At 45.5% G+C, this 21,097-nt stretch overlaps 1 protein-coding gene across 1 annotated transcript; it reads left to right on the forward strand.

The window, feature by feature from the left end:
- The first annotated feature begins 946 nt into the window (after window positions 1-946).
- On the forward strand, window positions 947-20,941 carry megf8 (multiple EGF-like-domains 8). The gene is made up of 44 exons (XM_070965919.1): window positions 947-1,353; window positions 2,092-2,281; window positions 2,701-2,864; window positions 2,958-3,167; window positions 3,335-3,515; window positions 3,696-3,784; window positions 4,441-4,654; window positions 4,783-4,966; window positions 5,711-5,856; window positions 5,949-6,059; window positions 6,159-6,310; window positions 6,444-6,545; window positions 6,695-6,842; window positions 7,221-7,384; window positions 7,779-7,982; window positions 8,251-8,448; window positions 8,601-8,861; window positions 8,975-9,093; window positions 9,213-9,344; window positions 9,605-9,718; window positions 9,864-9,947; window positions 10,378-10,617; window positions 10,756-10,940; window positions 11,090-11,303; window positions 11,434-11,674; window positions 11,780-11,912; window positions 12,006-12,256; window positions 12,711-12,821; window positions 12,917-13,035; window positions 13,338-13,566; window positions 13,665-13,836; window positions 14,007-14,170; window positions 14,270-14,405; window positions 14,499-14,730; window positions 14,840-14,966; window positions 15,064-15,274; window positions 15,535-15,749; window positions 15,842-16,037; window positions 16,176-16,344; window positions 16,441-16,633; window positions 16,723-16,893; window positions 16,993-17,123; window positions 17,396-17,528; window positions 17,715-20,941. The coding sequence occupies exons 1-44, from the start codon at window positions 1,330-1,332 to the stop codon at window positions 19,209-19,211; spliced, it is 8,661 nt and encodes a 2,886-aa protein (XP_070822020.1). The 5' UTR covers window positions 947-1,329; the 3' UTR covers window positions 19,212-20,941.
- Window positions 20,942-21,097: the final 156 nt, after the last annotated feature.

Below are 21,097 nucleotides of genomic sequence, written 5' to 3' on the forward strand. Positions count from 1 at the left end.
TCAAAAATCAAACATCAATATAATGCTTTGTAATAAATATAAAGTATAATGCTGATGAAAGAAAGGCTGGGACAAGTAGAATCAATGAATGAATCAAAGAAATGTGCCTTAGCTGGAGGAAGTAACTTAGCTATTAACTGGGTATATTTGGCTTACGTTGCATTTTCTCGTCTTCTTGATGCTGTGATTTTGGAAGACCAGTGACCACATTGTGGAAGCTAATAGGGATCCAAAGAAAGCGGTTATTCAGTATCCTTAGCTGCATTGTGAGTTATTTTAATCAAAATGATCCATTTATGCCTGGAAAATGTGCTTTAATTCACTGCTTTACTACACTAATATAATTTTGTTGATTCTGCTCAAATGCTGTCCTCTGTAGAGTTTTTACCGTGATGTTTTGTTGGTTTTAGGATCATTTTATCAGATTGCTGTTTATCACTGTAGAGTGTGGTCAGGATGAAGCCATGTTCAACAAATCTGAATATGCCGCCTCCATATGAACACTTGATCAATAAACTATGTTAAAATCAAAATTGTTTTGTTTCATGAATTAGAACCACCAAAAACTATTGCTAGCCAGGTACAGTTAAAGGAACTGCACTTGGGGCACAGGTTTGACTGAAGATCACAGAACGGCCTTCACAGATGATTACATTCCCCTCGGGGATCAATAAAGGAATGCTGATTGCATGTAGGTAATTGATGGAGCAAACTATATCAACGCTGCCAAATTTATTTTGAGTTAAAAATGCTCTGATTTACTCTCACCATATAGGTTTATTATATATTCCTGACATATCGTTAATTATTTTCTGTTTGGTTTACTATATCCAGATGTTTGAACGTTATTCCTCGTCTCCACTAGATGGCAGTAGTGGGAAAGGCCACTCGCGGCGCCGTCTTTTGTGTTGGCAACCATCGTTTACTGCTCGCCAGCCATAAACACCAAAACAACGGGCATCTGTCTGGACACTTAGCAGCAGGAGTCGGGTCGACACATTTAAAAGGCGTTGTTGTTAGCTAGCAACGTTTCCTGCTAGTGTAATGGTCGAGTTTTGGAGGCATAAGTCCGTAAATAGACAACGATTAAGTGCTGTTAAGAATGACTTATCCAGGTAGATTCTGCAGCCGCTGACGATTGCGCATCTGGATTTGGCTGAGCCGCTATTGCTAGCTGGCGAACAAGCTAGCAGACCGCTGTCCTCTGCAGGGATTCCGAATCAGTGGCTACTAGCTAATTCAGCTAGCTGTCAGTCCAGAGCTCGTACTAACGATAAGTTAGGTAATGTGGTAGCTCGCATTAAAGGGTCACCGAAAATGTAAATTGCAATGAAGCCAAAGAGACGGGAACTGGTGAGTACGATTATGCAAATGTACGAAGAACTAGCCAGCTAACGGCCCCTGGCCATTGACGGTGTTCGGTCAGCTATCTTAGCTTAGCAGCTCTTTACGTTAGCATTGTTGTGATAGCCTGCGTAGAGCCCCTTGTTGCCGAAACTAGGTGGTTTAATCTTTAGCTTCTTAGCCAAAAGAAACGCAATATATAACCTATAGTATAGTATAGCGTTGTTTGTGTGTAACACTGCATGTGTTTAAACCTCCGTGTAACATTGCAGTTATGTTGGTGCGATTGGTGCACTGGTAACGTTAGTGAGTGAGCTACGTTACTGTACATCCTAATAACGTAAACAGCGTTAGCTTCATCAGAAACAGGAGATGCCTCCGAGTGCGTAATGCACACCAAGCATTGTAATTTGTCTACCTTTAAGTCTTGAATTCTGCATCTTAAACGGCATTGCAGTTTACACAAGAGTCATGCATACTTCAGTTGAAATCTTGCCTGGCATCAGGCAGCAGAATATATCAATGCGAACGAACAGCGGACTGCAAGGGCCACACGAACCTTTTTGACCATTACATTTCCATAGGATCATCTGTGTCTGTCAGCACAGTTCCTTTATCTTATGTGGTCGATCAAGTGCTTGAACCAAATGATATTTAGAAGGTTTGTCTGCATATTTCTGGTGGTAATGCATTTATTTGGACCGACACCAAATGATTTTCTCGCTCCTCTTGCTTTCTTTCATTCAGGCGGTGCCAGTGATGGCCTCCCCTGTCCCTGTCTTCTTCATCCTGGTGGTTCTGCTGTTGGCTGAGTCGCCTGAGTGCCAGGCAGGAGACTGTAAAGGCCACAGGCAGGTGTTGAGGGGACCACCAGGCTACGTCACAGATGGGCCAGGAAACTACTCTGTCAATGGGAACTGCGAGTGGCTTATCAAAGGTATAATTAATTAAGATATTGTCTTATGCACAGGGAAGTTGACAATGAAACAAGTAACATGCAGCCAATTGTCATTACACTGAAGCTGTATTCACATGTGCACAGTTACCCTGAGCTTTCCCAGCCATTACCTGGACATGTGTTAACACAAATGTCCAAATCAGTTGAATCAGACATTGACCGGATTTTAACCTGCCAGCTCCCTAGTATTAAGTCCATGTAATGTCCAATTTAGTCTATGTGTGAGCAGAGCAGGCCAGTGTTTGGAAAACTCACAGCCAGCGAGTGGGCGTGTTGTTGATGTTGCAGTGTGTTGCAGCTTGAAACTCTTTTCTGCTTGCCTGTATTACTTTTCACTCTTTTGTTGATATTGCGGATACATGCCTTGATATTTCCTACCTTTTTTTTGTATCTTTCAGCTCCCAGCAACAGTCACCGCATTGTCTTAAACTTCACCTTCATGGACACAGAGTGTACCTATGATTACCTGTTTGTGTATGATGGAGACTCCTACCAGAGCCCCCTCCTAGCCAGTCTGAGTGGCAACACCCTTCCTCAGCCTATTGAAGCCAAGTCTGGGAAGGTAACCAATTAAGACATAATGAAAGAAACTCTGTAGCATTCTAACTATGGCAAATGTTAACTTCATGCCTGTTATTTGATTTCCATTTTCCAGATGCTGCTTCATCTCTTCAGTGATGCGAATTACAACCTCCTGGGCTTCAATGCAACCTACACCTTCTCTCTGTGCCCTGGAGCTTGTGGTGGTCACGGCCGCTGTGATCCCTCTACATCAAAGTGCCACTGCCATCAGGGGTGGGGAGGAGCAGCATGTACAACCCCTATGTGCTCCCAGGCTTGTTCTGTGAATGGCCAGTGTGACAAGGTAAGAGTAGGGAGCGGGAAGGTTTAATGAACACACAAAGCGAACAGTCTTCAGCCAAAGGGTCAGTCACCCTTCCCTGAATGAGCCTTAATTATTCCGGTTGTGCAGTTTATTGAAGCATTGATTAATGGTCTTAAGCTATTGTTATTCTCCATGTTTTGTCTCAGAAAGGAGAGCGCTGTGTGTGTAACCCAGGCTTCATGGGTCACAGCTGCCAGCTCGCTCTCCATGATGACAGTGGGGCAGGGCAGTGGTGGCGCGTGAGTGAGGAAAACCCCTACACACCTCCCAGGACAGGTTCTGCTGGCGTGTACCTGTCCTCAACTGCAGCCATGTACTTGTTTGGCGGTGAGAGTGACATCAAAGAAGCGATATCCTAACCTTATTGTAGACTTTAACCAACACCAATATTGCTGTCTTCATGTTAGCTGTGGTCCCTTAAATGACTTTTACTCTTCTGTTTTATCTGACTGTGTTTTTGATGATTAATGACGTGTGTGTCTTTGATCATTTCTTGTTTTCCTCCAGGGTTTGACCTGAACAGAGCTCTTGGTGACTTGATCAAATATAACTTCACATTAAACCAATGGGAAAGCAGGTCTTATGGTCACTCTCCTGTAAGTGGTTTGTGGATATTCACATGAACACACGCACACACACACGCACACACACACACACACACACACACACACACACACACACACACACACACACACACACACACACACACACCTGCTCTTGCATCTCATATACTGTTAACATTCGCGCAGGTTATTACTATCAACCTTCTGCAGTAATGTGATCCTTTAGATGTCGTGTAAACAAGATGTTTTCAGAGAAACTCCGTCAACACAGCTGCGATTCTGTTGGAGAAACCTTATTTCTTTGCAGAGGGATGAAAGGAAACACGATTAGTTGTAGCAACTAAGTGGAGCAAGAAAAGTCAAGCTGAAATGTTACAAAGTTGGTTTCCACAGCTGAACAGTAGATCTTTTGTAAAATACAAGTGTACGTTGTTTTCATTATGGAGCCTGTCCTCTTTCTGTGTTGTTCAGTACAGCATCATATGACAGATACGCTTCAAATACGCCTGAAGTGTGAGAATGTACCGTAGCTTTGCGTATGAATGTGTTGCCGTACTTCCCGATTTCTCTCAATCACCTGTTTTATGTGTAAACACAGTCCCTGTTAATATCAGTTCTCCCTTTTATTATTTGACTTTTGCTTTTCATTCACGTCTGTCTTGCACTGTTTGGTCCTCCTCTGTTGGCAGATGGCTCGTCATTCCCACACAGCAGTAGAGTGGACGGGTAACATGGTTATCTTTGGAGGAGAGCTAGCCAATGGCTCCCTGGCCAATGATGTCTGGATGTACCGACCGGTCCAAGATGACTGGCAGCAGCTCGGCTTTTCAAATTCACATGGTGCTCCTAAACTGGCCAATCACGCTGCAGCTGTAGTAGACAATTATCTCTATGTATTTGGAGGTGGGTTTCACATTACATTGTAACCTTGCAGTCTGTGTTCAGATTGGCTAAGATTGATTCATTGAGAAATTGTACTTAAGTAGCATCTTTTTTTTTTTTTTTTTTTTTTTGGTCTCCTTATTTCCCAGGTCGCACTGAGGAAGACATGTTTTCCTCTTCTCTGTATCGGTTTGACTTGCATGGCTCTGGACGGTGGGAGACTGTACAGCCCACTGGTGGGAAGCCCCCAGCCACCGCTGGCCACTCGATGGTGTTCCACAGCCCATCTGGGACACTGCTGGTTTACGGAGGCCACAGGCCTACCACTGCTAGGTACACACCCTCTTGCACATGAGCATAATGCATGCAGTAATACACACACAGCTAGAAAGAGAGAAAACACATGTGGTGACATTTTGCACTCACTTCTCTCTTTGTGGTTCTTAATGAGAAAGGGGAACAGTTTGCAACCTAGTTTCAGAGTGTATCTGCTTGGGGACTGCAGATGTGACATTTCAGTCTATTCCTGCACACGTAGCATGAACAGAGTTTACCAGACCATTTTAGGACATGCTCCTGAGCCCATGTAGCAATCAAAACAAAAAGTGGTGAACCTCGCTCCATCCTCGCTTGTGAACAACTGAACCTTTCCAGGATGCCCCTTTCATACCCAATCATGATCCTATCACCTGTTACCACTTAACCTGTTTACCTGTGGAATGTTCCAAACAGCTGTTTTTGGAGCATTCCTCAACTTTCCCAGTCTTTACTTGCTCATGTCTGAAACTTGTCTGAAATGTGTTGCTGCATCAAATTCGTAGTAGATATGTAGAAAAATCAATGAAGTTGATGAGGCATTGCTTTAAATATATTGTCTTTGCACTGTTTTCATTTGAGTAAATTATTTAAGCACTCCAATACAAGAGAAAGATAAGAAGCAAGGAAGTGAAGGAAGAAGTAATTTGAAATAATAAAACAACTTGTTAGCCAGAGAACATTTTGAGAATAATACAAGAAGTAAATAAAAACATATACAGCATCTTTTTATGAATACTTAAAGTACTTTATTTTTCTAAGGTTTAGTGTGAGGGTGAACAACACCGACGTGTTCCACGTGGGCAGGCGTTTTTGGACGTCGTTCCGTTCCCGTTTCCCAGCGACAGGCCCCAGAGAGAGAGCTTTCCACTCGGCAACTGTCATCGGAAACTACATGGTAGTCTACGGTGAGTGTTGAGAAAACGAGTAGACATAATCCACTTTAATCAGTGCAGTCCCGTGTGTATTTATCTGCCTTCTTCCTGCCTTTTTCTCCCAGGGGGGAATGTACATATTCACTATCAAGAGGAGAAGTGCTATGACGAGGAGATCTTCTTTTATCATCTGGGCTGTCACCAATGGGTGTCTGCTGGGGAGAGATGGTTACTCAGTGAGTTCCTGTAGACTGTCTCCTGTCACAGCTCACACACACAGATGGTTGTGTATCTGTACCTACAGTGGCAACAAAACTTAGATTTTTCTTTCTAAGGTGGTGATGCTGTGAGGGGGCGTTACTCGCATGTTGCTGCTGTGATGGAGGGACGAGTGCTACTGGTTGCGGGGGGTTACAGTGGTGTTGCCCGTGGGGACTTGGTGGCTTACAAAGTTCCACTGTTTGTCAGTAGTGATCAAGGTGACAGGGTGAGTGAAAGTGTCATAAACCAAGAGACCAGGAAGTCACATTGTATTCATATCAAATGAAGCTGTGTAGAGACGGATTAAAAAAAGAAGAGCTTTTGTGAAAAGCCTCTTTGTGTTTGTGTTGCCTTACCAGGATGCTGTTTGTGCTGAGGCGCTAGACGAAAGTATGTGCCTTAAGAACCCAGAGTGCAGCTGGTGTGAAGGCCGCTGTCGAGAGTACCAGCCCACTAATCCGGTAACACTTCCCTTTGCCTACTTCCCTTTGTTGTTTTATCTGTTCCCACATTGTGAGACAACCAAAACATTTGTCTTGCTTTGATGTGTTGGTGTAAATATCAGTCAAGATTACTATTGCAATGCTTAATCCATGTTTTGCATCCACAGTGTGGCAGCACCGGTTGCCTGGGCCTGGCTCGCTTCCTGTCTGATTGCCAGTCCTGTCTGGTGTTCAGTGGCACCCCAGCTTTTCTGGCCCGTGCCCCTGGGGAATTTGGCTGGTGTGTTCAGAATGAGTCCTGCCTACCAGTGTCAGGTGAGACCCAGGGAGGGAGGAAGGAGGGCAGAAGAGAAGGGCTAAGCCTCAGATTGAAAAAGGGATGTTGGGAGTTGACATGGGAGGGACTAGACTTATGTTGGGCGTGTTTCAGAGATCGAGCACAGTGACTTGACTACACTCAGCTGAGATTGGACAGGCTACTCAGACCATGATTTGATTCGCCTGTGCAATCGCATATTTCCTTTGGTGCAGCGAGGTCATGTCGTTTTACTCTTTTTGAACACACGTCACACAAAAGTCGCAGATCACACTCGTTTCAGTACAGTAGTGCACTTTAGGAAACTGCTGTATTATGAGATTTTCAGAGGTCAGATGTGTTCATTGTGTGCTGACCTCTCCCTCTCGGTCTCACAGAGCGAAGTGCGTGCCGTGTGGACCAGATCTCAGGGGCGTACGGCTGGTGGGGGGAGCGTACCCTTTTCCTAACCTCCCTCCACTCCTGTCGCACCGAGAACTATGTCCCGGGACTGCACCTGCTCACCTTCCAGCACCCCCGCAACGACTCCCAGCCTGACAAGGTACGGAGTCCAAATCTCAAGTGCTAACTGTGCTAGTTGTGGTTGTAACTACTTCCCTCTCTGCTTATACTTATCCCTCCTTCCTCCCTCCAATATTGCTGTGACACTTTGACTCCACTGCAGTTCTCCAACAGAAATGTTATGATTGTTTCTCTTTTCTCCTTCATTTCTGCCTTGTGCTGTTGGCTTTTTTAACTTCTTGACTCAAATCCTCACTTCTCTTTTTTTTTGTTCTCTTTCACTGTCTGTTTTGCAATTGGCTCGTAGAGAAGAGTCCTTTTTCAAGTAGTCTGTCAAACTTGTGGAGCAGTTTGTAGAGAATAGTGCTTCTGTTGATGTGTTTCCACTCCCATCCATCCTCCACTATCCTCCATCCTCAACACCCCTTCGCCAGGTGTCCATCCTCCGCAGCACCACCATCATCCTTAGCCCCACCACAGAAATGGACGTAGCCCTACAGTTCAGGGGCTTCATCCACCCATTGTGGGGAGCGCCTCCACCTGCACCCGCTCCCACCGAGACTGTCTCCATGTGGGCTCGCATCCAGAGGCTCCACTTTGAGGCTCGAATGGCATCCGGGCCCAACTCCAGCCAACTGGTGAGATGAAGTGCAGATTGTGTTTTTGTTCATTATTACTCTAATTTTAAAACACATTGCTCATCTGAAATTGGAAAGTATTGACAGGCAGCGTTTTAGTTTCTGGTAATTATCATTTTGAAAATCTGTTGATGTCCAACATATTTACATCTCTGGTCCTCTGTGTTTAAAATGAAATAACTGAAGTCATTTCTTTCCATTTTCCTTAACATTTCTCCACTTCCTCTTTATCCCTAATTCTCTATGCGTCTTTCAACAATCGGAACAGGAGGTGGTGGGTCGTTGGGCAGCCCAGCAGGAGAAGGAGTTGAAGCTGCTGGCTCGCACGGATGGGAGTAGACTGTTCTCTAACCTGACCAGGGGCAACCATTACCTTGTTCAGGCTGAAGGATACCTGAACAACTCGGGCTCAGGACAGACCAGTGAGATGGCCCTAATCTGGAACAGAACTTTGCCTGGAGGGAGTGTGAGTGCCTGTGCTTCTTTACAAAAGCAGAGAGTTTTAACCTGCATAAGCTCTTGCTGTTCTTGCACATTTCTGTCATTTTTATGCACAATGAGTTTCCTTCAGTGGAGACAAAACATCTTACCTCATATCTTCTTTTCTCTGTAATCTAGGAGATCTCCTTCCTGTTCTTGGAGCCTTTCCGCTCAGGTTCCTGCTCGGGGTACATGTCTTGTCTGGCCTGTCTGTCAGACCAGTCTTGTGGCTGGTGCCCATCTTTGTCCCGCTGCCTACTCCGGGACAGCCCAGACCTGGAGCCCTGCCCTGAGGCAGAGAAAGGGGAAGGCAAGGGAGACGGTCAGCGCCATCTGCTGCTGGCACCCCAGCACTGCACCCTGTGTGAAGAGTACAGAGACTGCTCTGCTTGCACTCAGGTATACAGATGTCAAAAGGTTTTAACATTGAGTGCTACTCTGTCACTGATAATATACAGATTAAATTAGAGCCACTGTATTCCTGACTCATGCAAAGCTATCTTTGGCCGCAGGACCCTTATTGCGAGTGGCAGATAAACTCCAGCAAGAAAGGTGACTACCAGTGCAGTCGACGGGGAAGACTAGATGGATCCATACGTGACCCAAGGGGGTGTCCTAAAGTCTGCAACCAGTGAGCTGAAAAACTATATTTTTAATACAGATAAATACACATCGTGCATGATTTCAACAACAACCTACAGCTCAGCCTCATTGTCCTCCCCTCTCTGGTCATCTTTTTGTCTTGCAAAGGAGAAGGACGTGTGGTGAGTGCCTTTCTAACTCCAGCCAGTGTGCATGGTGTGAGTCAGCCCAGGCCTGCTTCTATTTTGCTGCCTACCTCACAAAATACCCCTATGGAGAATGCAGGGACTGGTATGACAGGTAAAATGAGGACCTTTTTAAGACTTTCTTTGTTTTATTTTAGCTGAGCATTAACACAGAATAACTGTGCAGTTGCATTAGCACATACCTGCTTTCCTGTTTTGGTGATTTCAACTTGGAGACATGCAGTAGTGCACTCACATTTCTTGGACTAAATATAAAAAAAATCAGCTGTGTCAGTGCAATTAGGGATATTTTGTCAGTCAAATGAACCTGAGATTGATAATCTAATTTCCATTCTTAATTCTCTTGCTCGTCAGTGTTCATTCGGTTCCCCAGTGTAAGCAATGTTCAGCTTTAAACACGTGCACAGACTGTCTGCGGACATTCCAGTGTGGCTGGTGTGGTGACTACAACAATCCCACAATTGGAAAGTAAGTTTAACAAACATAACAATACTTTGATGAGTGCACTGTACGGAGAAACTGCACGTAGTGCCAACAGGCCTGACTAATAAAAATTGTTTTTATAATCAAATTACTGATATGTAAATTTCATGTTTTCCATCCCTCTTTTTAGATGTTTGAGGGGAGACTGGGCAGGAATGGACGACCCTTTGGTGTATAACTGCAGCGTGGCTGTGGCTGAAGCACGGGCTGCAAAGTAAAATATCTCCTATTATATTTTCATGACTTGATACAGTAAGCATATGACTTAACTTGGGTCCTTAACTTGTTTTTCATAATACAGTTACAAATATAATGAGGGCAAAATACCTTAAAAATTGAGTGTAAAGTGGTAATTCGTATATATTAACAGGGCCTCCCTTTTACACATTTTAGAAGCATATTGTGTTCAAGTTTAAACATTTGCCAGACTCAATGATAAATAAAATCCACTTGTCTCAGTCTGTGTATTGAAAAAAAACATCAGCTGTATTCATTTAGAAAAGCTGTAATTGAAGTGCTTTTGATTTGATGCCAGGGTTTTGCTTTTGGGAACCTTCAGATAACTTAAACTAGAACAGAGCTTCTGCATATGGATGGATAAGTATTCTGGTCTAACTTCACATCTCCTTGCCCTACTCCTCCAGTCCCGAGCCCCAGACCTCTGCTCCGCCTCGACCCCTGGAAATGGAGATGGAGCTGGAGCATTTTGATGATGAAGATCAAGATGCAATCTGGTCCTACCCCACCTGCCCTGATGTAGAGGAGTGCAGGCTGGGTCTCCACAACTGTCACCCCTTTGCCACCTGCATCAACACTCCCACCTCCTACGAGTGCCACTGTGAGAGAGGATACACGGGAGACGGCACGCTGCACTGCAACCAGACGTAAGAGTGTTCACCTCAAAGGGATTTCTCTGTCGATCCATCTGTCATCTCTCACAACCTATAAATCCTTTTCACCTTTCCCATTTAGTCAACAGGATTGTTTTTGTAAATTTGGAATTTACCCCCCACCTCCCACAGGTGCTACAATGAGTGTCGTGAGGGCCAGTGTAGTGGCAGCCCACGGTTTGAGTGTGAATGTTCCCTTGGCTGGACGTCTGACCCCGCCACTCTGGTTCTCAGTGGTGTTGAATGTGATGTGGATTGTGGCTGCAACTTCCATTCCACGTGTATCACTGCACCAGGGATCTGTGACGAATGCCAGGGTGAGACCTCATTATATGCCTTATTCCAATAGCTTGTTCGAAATCATCTATCTATTAAACTCATGCTGAACCAGGCCTGTTTATGAGGTAGAGTCATACAATTTGTTTTTAGAAATATGCCCTGCTGACATTCTTCCTCTGTCTTTCAGATTGGACTACAGGGCCCCACTGTGAGCACTGCCGTCCAGGAAGCTTTGGCTCAGCTCTGGCTGGTGGTGGAGGCTGTGTGCCATGCGAGTGTAACGGCCATGGCGACCCGCTCCGAGGATACTGTCACAACCAGACGGGCCAGTGCTACTGCACACACAACACTCAGGGACCACACTGTGAGTCCTGCCTGCCTGGCTACTATGGAGACCCCAGGTAAGGAGATCACACCATTCATTTCTTTTGTGTGTGACCTGTTTGAAAACAAAACTAATGAGTATAGAAAACAGCAGGAATGTCTTTGATTGATCTCTAGTCTAATCCAATAACTTTCTCTTTCCAATAGGAGCAATGGTACATGCTACCGCCAGTGCCAGGGCCGTTCTGTGCTGCTCTCCTCCACCTCCTCCTCTGCCATGCCTCTCTCCTCTTCTCTGGGGTGGCGAAGTGGAACAGAGGGAAATGGAGGACTTTCTCATTGCCTGTGGGTTCTTTCAGTGACTGAGAACCTGGCACCCTGTCTGCCCAGACAGCTCTGCCCCCCTGTAGCCCTCACTCTGCACCCAGACTCCCACACGCATTGTAAAGTGAGTACCAACATGACCTGATTACACACACTGACAAATGAACATGTTAGCTGTGTTGTAGCACCATAGCGTTTCTTTACATCCCCTATTTGTTTGGTTTTACAGAGCTCCTTCGTCTATGTGTTCGATGGCCTTCCTCGTTTCCTGGGGAATGGAGTTGTTCATTCAGATCACAACCTGATTGGGGCATTTTGTAGCACCACAAGGGCCCAGCCTATCACCGTGGAGGCCACCTCAGGTATCCATTCGTGTATTCATTCAGTAAAGTAATCGAGTTATAGTGGCCATTAAAACACACAATCCAAAGTCACCATGTCACTTTTACCACCAGGTGTGATCTCCGTCTACTTTGAGGCCAACGTCTCCTCAAACAAACCTCAAGGCTTCAATGCGTCTTTCTGGGTGCGGCGGTGTCACCAGAGCACTGATGAGGGAGAAGAGGGGTCACCTGTGTGTCCAGGTGGAGCCCAGTGCCAAGGGGGGCTCTGTCAGTGCCCTCAGGGATACGGTGGACCCCACTGCGACCGACCCATGTGCCCTCAGGACTGTGGAATCACGGAAGGAAGAGGATCTTGTAACACTGTAAGAGTTGACGATTAATGTGAAGAAATTTACATCTGGTTTTGTTTTTCATGTTGCCCTTTTGGCAAAATATTTCTGGGACTATAAGCATTTGAAATGAATAACTAATGTCAATTTTATCAAATGTTTGCTGAATACTATTACAATACCATAGCACCAATTATACTATGAGCAATGTCACAGTGCAAGGAGTGGATGAGATTTACCTTGACCTGTCGTCAGCCTTGTTTGTATATTCTTGGAGGACAGTTTATTTACTTCCAACAGCTCCCTGTTGTCCTTCTAAGCATCATCCTTTCTGAGGATGTCCATAAAAAGGGTGCTATGGATCATGTTCAAAATAATGGTCAGATATGAAAATGACAGTTGTAAGATATAATTTGTCTTGTTGAAATACTAAAAGATGAGAGCAAATTTTCCTAGATTGCTAACCAACACGTTTTGTGTGTGTCAGTCTCTGGGAGTGTGCGTGTGCTCAGACAGCTGGGCTGGCTCAGACTGCTCTGTTCCCTGGGACTCTAACAGCCTGATCTGGGAAACACTGCTGGACACACAGCTGACATTGGTAGGACACAACATACAAACAGTGAAGAAATGTTTTAGTCTCTTACGCCCCAGCCCACACAACACACATCCATCATATGCACTGTTCCTCCACAGAACCAGGCCCACAGGTTTCTCCACAGGATGGGCCACTCTCTGGTGTCGGGACCTCAGGGCAACCTCTGGATGTACGGAGGGCTGTCTCTGTCTGAGGGCATTCTGGGAAATGTCTACAGGTAGGGACGTGTAAACTGAGACTACACTGAGAATTATTAATGTCAAGACACTTTTTAGGGTTCCCACAACTCCTTCAAGTAAATTAAGATTATAAATTGTCTTTATTTTCTGTATTGAATTGAAGATGGTGCATTTAAGGCTAAGGAGAAAATTGTCACCCATATTAACCTGTTGGAAAGAAATTGTTTAGACGTTTTTGGGTCTTAAAATATCTTAAACAGACATAAACTTGTCTTTAAAAACAGCTGTACTGTCTGTCCTGTATGTGCATAATGACGCATTGTGTCCCCGGTTGCTTTAGATATTCTGTGTCAGAGCACCGTTGGACCCAAATGTTGACAAGCTCTGTGGAAGAGGGTTCGACTCCGAGCCCTCGCTATCACCACGCTTCTTCTCTGCTGACCACTCACGAGTCTGGATCTGGAGCCAGTCACAACTTCATGCTGGTGGTGGGCGGTGTCATTCAAAACGGCGTTGCCATGGATACGTGGAGTCTAAATCTCAGCAGCTTGGTCTGGAGAGAACACACGGTTAGGATCAGACATTTCATGGAAATACAAAATAGCTGAAAATATCTGTTTGTTTTTTTTTACCTCTAGCAAATTAAATTTTCCTTCACCTTTAACAGAGCTCAGTGCTGCCCCCAGTGGCGGGCCACACTTTAACTGTACGCCGAGACTCCTCCGTGCTGCTGATTGGTGGTTACTCCCCGGACAATGGCTTCAACCACCACCTGCTGGAGTTCAGCCCTCATTCAGGAAACTGGACCATTGCTGCCCACACTGGCACACCACCTACAGGTTTTTGAGACCTTTTTGTTTTTTATGGGTTGTGAAAAAGTATTTATTTACGTACAAAAATATTTACCCCACAGAGAAATTCAGTATTACGTTCTGAAAATGTTTCGACAAATGCAGCAGACTTTTCTTATGCAGTTAAACCTGCTTCGCCTCATGTGTTCTTCAATCAGGTTTATATGGCCACTCGGCGGTCTACCATGAGCAGACTGATGCCATCTATGTCTTTGGAGGCTACCGTTTTCACGTCGAGACTGTGGAGCCCTCAGGCGAGCTCTACAGTCTGTACTACCCCAACCTCACCTGGTCTCTGCTGGTCCCCTCACAGGGTAATAAGGTAAGAGGCTGACCTCATGTCAACAAGCCAAGCATTAATCTTCTATCAGTCCACTGCATAAAGATAACACATCTGCTGTACCATCTCTTCGCTACGCAGCCCCTGTCCCGATTCTTCCACGCTGCAGCCCTGATCAAAGACACCATGGTTATTGTCGGGGGGAGGACAGAAGCAGAGGACTATAGTAACTCTGTGTCACTGTACCAGATCAACTGTAACACTTGGATACAACCAGGTGACCATTGTGATGTCTTTGTGCAGCTACAACTATGATCAAATCACAACTTGTCATACCATAACCTAACCAATTTCCATTGCTTTCCTTTAGTCTCTGCTATAGGAGATCCAGTAAATCGTTCAGTGTCTCTTGCCATGACGAGCTGGGGTGGCCGTCTCTTCCTGTCAGGAGGCTTCAATGGTGTCACGCTGGGCAGACTCCTAACCCTGTCTGTGCCCTCTGACCCCTGTGCTCTGCTGCCCACACCAGAGGCCTGCAACACCACCACAGGCAGCTGTGTGTGGTGTAGGGGAACCTGTGCTTCTTCTGACACTGCTGAAAGGTAATGCATTGGCTGAAAGCAGCTCTGAATAAATTGCATTATATTCTTGAGCTTTAAGTTACTTATTATCGCAGCTACTAAATAAAATGCATCCCTCTCTCTCCATCAGAATGGGCTGCTTCACTGGCCAGTCTCCCTGTTCCCCGACCCCTCGTCAGCCAGATCAGTGTCGCAGACTTAAGACCTGCAGTGAGTGCCTCGCCCGACACCCCAAGACGTTCTCTAGTCCGTCACAGGTAACATGCACAACGCTCTGCTCTAACACAGTCACTAGTTCAAAGAGAAACACCTACTGTTTGTCAACTAAAATCTCTTCATTACCGAATTTCGCAGCCTGCTCTACAGTGTAAGTGGTGCACAAACTGTCCAGAGGGCGCCTGTATCAGCAGCTCTGTGAGCTGTACGTCCGAACATGACTGTCGCATCAACCAGAGAGAGATCTTCCTGTCTAGCAACTGCACTGAGACCAGCTGTGAGGCTTCTGACTGCCCCAAGTGCACTGCTTCGGGAAAATGCATGTGGACTCGCCAGTTCAAGCGCACAGGTATGGCCAATAGCGTTGAGGAACCTTTTTTTCTTCTCCTCTTTTTATTACATTTTTTGATTTTCAGTCCGTAAAGTCCTGGAAACATATGGATTAATTATTTTGAAGATAATTGTGTAGATCAGATGAAATAGCCCTTGAAATTTCAGAGTTTTGATAATTTAGATTTAGGCTATTCTTGTTCTCATGAAGTGTTTCACTAAAAAAAAAAAAAAATCAAACAAACGACAAAAAAGTTGGCTGTGTTGTGATTTCTCCAGGTGAGACGAGGCGCATCCTGAGTGTGAACCCCACCTATGACTGGACGTGTTTCAGCTATGCCCTGCTCAACGTCTCACCCATGCAGGTGGAGTCCTCTCCCCCCATGCCATGCCCTCCACCCTGCCACAGTCTCCAGAACTGCAGCCTCTGTCTGGGCTCCAGAGGCTCTGATGGGGGTTGGCAGCACTGTGTGTGGAGCATGGCTCTGCAGCAGGTAAGACTGCCCTGCTTGAGCTTTACAGAGTATTTTCTGTGAGTTAATTAAAGCATGTTCATATGCAGCTAACCTTTCTCCCCTTCCTCTAGTGCATGAGCCCGTCTTTCGTGCCTCTACGATGTGAGGCGGGTCAGTGTGGTCGCCTGCTCTCTGGCGGTGACTCTTGCTCTCCCCAGTGCTCCCAGCTCACCCAGTGCACCCAGTGCATTGCCAGGCCTCAGTGTGGCTGGTGTGCTACTCGGGGAGGAAATGGGGCTGGACGCTGCCTACAAGGAGGACTTGATGGTGAGAAATATCTTCAGCTGATGCATTTGAGAAGCTGATCATTGCAGGGCATAACCAGTTCTGTGTTACATTTTTTCACTTACGCTTGTCTTCAGTTAGTCTAAATTTATGCTTTTCCACTCCATCCTTGTCTCCCAGGTGTGAGTGAAGGCGTTTGCCCCCAGAGAAACAGCAGCTGGTCTTTCCTCCACTGTCCAGAGGAGGACGAGTGTGCCAACGGCCACCACCACTGCAATAGCACCCAGGACTGCCACGACCTAACGCAGGGATACCACTGCACCTGCAAACAGGGTTACATACTCAGCAGGTAAGATGAGCAGTCAGCATGTATGCCTCAGACACTTTTCATAGTAACTGGAAAAGGTTTACCCAAATCTCCTCTTCCTGTTTGTCTCCTATACAGTATTTCTGGTCAGTGCGAGCCAGTGTGTGCGCAAGGCTGTGTGAACGGGACTTGCGTGTCCCCAGGAGTGTGCCAGTGTCACTTTGGATTTGTGGGGGATAACTGTTCCTCACAGTGCAGCTGTAACAAACACAGCAACTGCGCTGGTGTTAACAAACCAGATGTTTGCCTCGAGTGCCACAATAACACCATTGTAAGTGCTTACAGTGAAACACATGCAAATATTGGAGACAGTTTTCCCACTTGTCCACAGGTGATGATTTCTCCTTACTCCATTTCCAGGGTAAGCACTGTGAGAAGTGTAAGCCGCTGTTTGTGGGCTCTGCCAAGGGGGGCGGCACCTGTCGTCCATGCCGGGAGTTTTGCAGGGGAAACAGCGCTGTGTGTTTATCCCGAGATGAACATAAGAAGGCTCTTGAGAACCCTCGGCTCTTCCCTCTGGACCCTAACAGCGTAAGTATCTGCTGTCTCTCTCAAATAATCTTCTGATTATTTGCAAAAAGCAAATACAACAGTAGTGTGCTCTTACTCTATCTCTGTTTGTCTTGTCAGATTCAGAACTGGGTGTCTGAGGGTCCCACAGAGGAGAATGCTGTGTGTGTGAATTGCCAGAACAACAGTGTGGGGGACAAGTGTGAGAGCTGCCTCAGTGGATACTTCCTGCTGCAGGGGAAGTGTGACAAGTGAGTAGTGTTTGCTGCTCAGTAGTCAACCCTGCAGTATGAAAATATTAACTATATCACAAATTCTAGTGAGACGCTGAGCCTTGCATTGTGCATGAGCCGCTGTCGCCGCCATGGCTATAAATTAGATAAACTGGATGTGCAAATGTCACAAAAGCACAATCAGTAAATTGGTCATAGATGCAGCAGACTTAGCAAAACTCAGATTTTCTCCTTTTTAGGGTTTTGAATTTCTTGTCCATAGTGTTTGGAGTTTCTCCTCTTCATTGCAGGTGTCAGTGTAACGGCCATGCAGACACGTGTAATGAACATGATGGTACAGGTTGCCCCTGCCAAAACAACACAGAGACCTCCTCCTGTCTCAGCAGCCCTCAGAGTGACAGGAAAGACTGCTACAGGCAACAGGTATGCACATGCAAGAGGTTATTTCAAATGTTGACAACTTTCTACATGCAGAAGGAGGCAAAATATATCCTTGGATTTTCTTTCTCTGCTTTGATAAAAGCGATATTTAGAATTGCGAAGTAAAGTTGTGACTTTGTTGTATTCATTACTGGGTTCAACTTGTATTTGATGTGCTTTTCTCTTTAGTGTGCCAAGTGCAAAGACTCCTTCAATGGCACTCCGGTGAATGGGCGTCAGTGCTACCGTCAGTTCAACGTGGACACAGAGTGCTGCTTTGACCCCACGTCCCAAACCAACTGCTTCCATGATCCCACCATTCGCAACCTGCCCAAGGGGCGCACTGTGTTTTTTGCTGCACAGCCAAAGTTCACCAACGTGGACATTCGGGTCACCATCGATGTTACTTTTGGTGAGGTGGAGGTGTATGTGTCCAACTCTCATGACACTTTTATTGTGGATGTGGACCGGTCCACAGGGATTCACACCATCAAGATTGAGGAGGAAGCAGTGACTCGAGGGACAACAACTGGTGCAGATAAGGATTCCCCTCCGTCCCCTATAAAGGTGTTTGCCAACGCCTCATCCAGTCTTGGGGGTCCTGTACTCTCCCACAACCCACTGCAGCTCCAAGCAAAACCACCAGGGGCAGAGAGAGAAATTAGGGAGGAGCGGGCTGAAGGACTCATCTCGTACATCACTGTGTGGAAACCGCAGACAGTGCTGATTGTCCGCGCCGTTCGAGATCGTGTGGTCATCACCTTTCCTCATGAGGTGCACTCCCTGAAATCCAGCCGCTTCTACATCGCTCTGAGAGGTGTGGGAACAGGCGAGAGACAGGGGGAGTCCCAGGGCCTGCTGTTTCTGCGACAGGACCAAGCCCACATTGATCTTTTTGTCTTCTTCTCTGTTTTCTTCTCCTGCTTTTTCCTCTTCCTGTCTGTCTGCGTCCTGCTGTGGAAGGTTAAGCAGTTCTTGGACTTCCGTCGAGAGCAGCGTCGCCACATTCAGGAGATGACCAAGATGGCGTCAAGGCCCTTTGCTAAACTCACCATATACCTTGAGCCAGAGGAGCCTCAGCTCATCTACCTCCCTTCAGCTGGTGGAGGGGTTGGGGGCAGCACTGTATCGCTTGCTCATGCCCGCACAAGCAAATTAGGAGTGGTGGTGGGCCAGAGGGGCAGGGCAGGAGCTGTCTCCTACAAACACGACCCAGGCTCCGGACCCACAGCCCACCACCACCATCACCTCACCCTGGGAGGTGGGGGCAACGGTGGTCAGCATCTGCCGCTGCACTACTTGAACACCCACCACTATGCCAGCACCACAGCTGGCACCCCAGCCTCACACCATCACCATCCATCCACATACAGCGGCTACCAGCACTTTTGCCGCTCCGACCCCTTCCTCTCTCAGCTCATGGGCTTTTCCTATTCAACCTTTAAGGTCGGGCCCATCACACTGGAGCCCACAGATGACGGCATGGCAGGGGTGGCCACTGTCCTCTTCCAGCTGCCCGGGGGTGTCTTGGCTCCAAATCGTGCCTGTCTGGGCTCTGCACTGGTTACTTTGCGTCAGAACCTGCAAGAATACTGTGGCCATGGCAATGGAGGGGGTCACCCAGGGGCTGGAGCAGGGCGCAAGGGGCTGCTAGGGCATCAGCACCTGACCACTATGGCTATGTAGGGTAAGCAAAGATATAAGTTAAATAGGACAGGGATTAAAGAGATGGGTTAAATCTGTAAAGTGTTTGATATATAATAAATTAATTTTTTGAAAGAAAGCCGCAAGGCAAAGACAAAGTCCAAAAGAAAGAGTTATGGCAGAGTCAGTTAATGTGAGCATTTTGAACAGAGTTGTACATACACTGTATAATGAATTATTAAGTGTCTTTTATTGTATTATGTATTGCTATACTGTATTTCATTGCTTCACATGACCAAGCCAGCTGTCTCTAGAATGCACTACAACTGCTATACGTATCAACAAAAAAATATTGCATCCTGTCTGCGATCACTAAGGAGGTATGAGCACGCTCGACAAGTCAGTCTCATCCAAATACTGAAGCTGGACTGGAGCTGAATTTTTTTTCTATTGACCAACAGAGGTGTTAAAAAAAATACATCCGCTCTCTATGGAACCAACATGTGCTTTATACCCCAAAAAGTGACAATCAAAGTTGCCATTGAGAACAAAAGACTCACATTGGTTCAGCATAATGTGCAAGATTTTGATTGTCCGCTCAGTGCAGGAAAAAAGTCCAAGTTGCTTGTGAGATGGTTTTTATATCATTGTCAATATGAGTGATTTATAATTATAAGTCAGTATATGGCAGGCTTCTAAGCTACAGCTTTATGTTAAATGGACTCCTGAGTATCTTTTTGCATATTCATTCACCTGCTCTGTTACATGGTATTGTTTTTCTGCTCATCTGCCTTGACTTCTTGCCTTGTCTGTGAGTCAACTGGCTTACACTTAATACTTGTGTTGATGGAAATGTGCGGTGCAGCTCCTGGAGGACATAACAATAACATATGTTACATTTTTGTTTCATTAATTGTTTTTTGTTTGTTTGTTTTTTCTTAAATGAAGGATATTCTCAATATATGTCTTCAGTTTGTGACACTACAATAATGTAAAACACAACAGAACTCGTCCATAAAAATGAAGAAATTATGTGTCGTTTTCAAACATTTTATTACATTTTGGTGACATGAAATGTATGTCCGTGTTTGGCTAGTTTTGCTGGACTGCTTTTTTCAGGCAAGTTGCCTGCTTAGATGATTGTATTAGCCAATCATAGCTACAATTTTAAAAAAACAAACAAACAAACATGAAAAGTGTTACTATATTGAAATTACAATGATAATGGAAAGAGTTGCATTTGGACGTTCTCCTGGTGAGAGATTTTCGGAAGACTTGACAGCATTTTTATTTGCAGTGAGACTGAATTACTTGTTCACTGTTTGGTGTTGACATTAGTATTTTTTGTTTTCTCCTTGTTTTCCTTTTTGCACTGCATGGAGGCAATGAGCCCCATTATTCATGTGAAACACTAAGAGGGGATGTCGTCCAGCCTCAGTTGGCACACGGTGTTGTGGATGAACTCAGAATGGTGCTACTGCCTTCTTATCAAATGGACAAAATCATGAGAGGTTTTGTCATGAACTGAATACTCACAGCATAGTTAAGTGAACTAAAGCTCAAATAAATACTGTCACTATTTATAACAGCCCTCCACAAATAAGCATTGATACTGTTTTTTTTTGTCTTGTATGTTTGTGTATGTTTTTTTTTTAACATACTTTATTTTTGTACATTTTTTCTTGCTTTCAAAGAAGGGAACAGTGTTGAAAAGAAGATTGCGTCAAGATTCTCTGTCCTGAGTCAGCTGAAATAAAGTCTGTGGAACATGATTGAGAGTGTGTTTGTACAGAAGAGAAAATCATGCAGGTGGTTTTGTTAATACTGGAAGGTGATTTGAAAGGACTGAGGACATGACATCAAGAAAATACATGTTGACAAGCACTGCAATGGTAATAGTGAAGTGAAGCTGCCATAATGTAAACCTT

This window comes from Chaetodon trifascialis, chromosome 7 (genome assembly GCF_039877785.1).
Source record: "Chaetodon trifascialis isolate fChaTrf1 chromosome 7, fChaTrf1.hap1, whole genome shotgun sequence".
Taxonomy (NCBI): Eukaryota; Metazoa; Chordata; class Actinopteri; order Chaetodontiformes; family Chaetodontidae; genus Chaetodon; species Chaetodon trifascialis.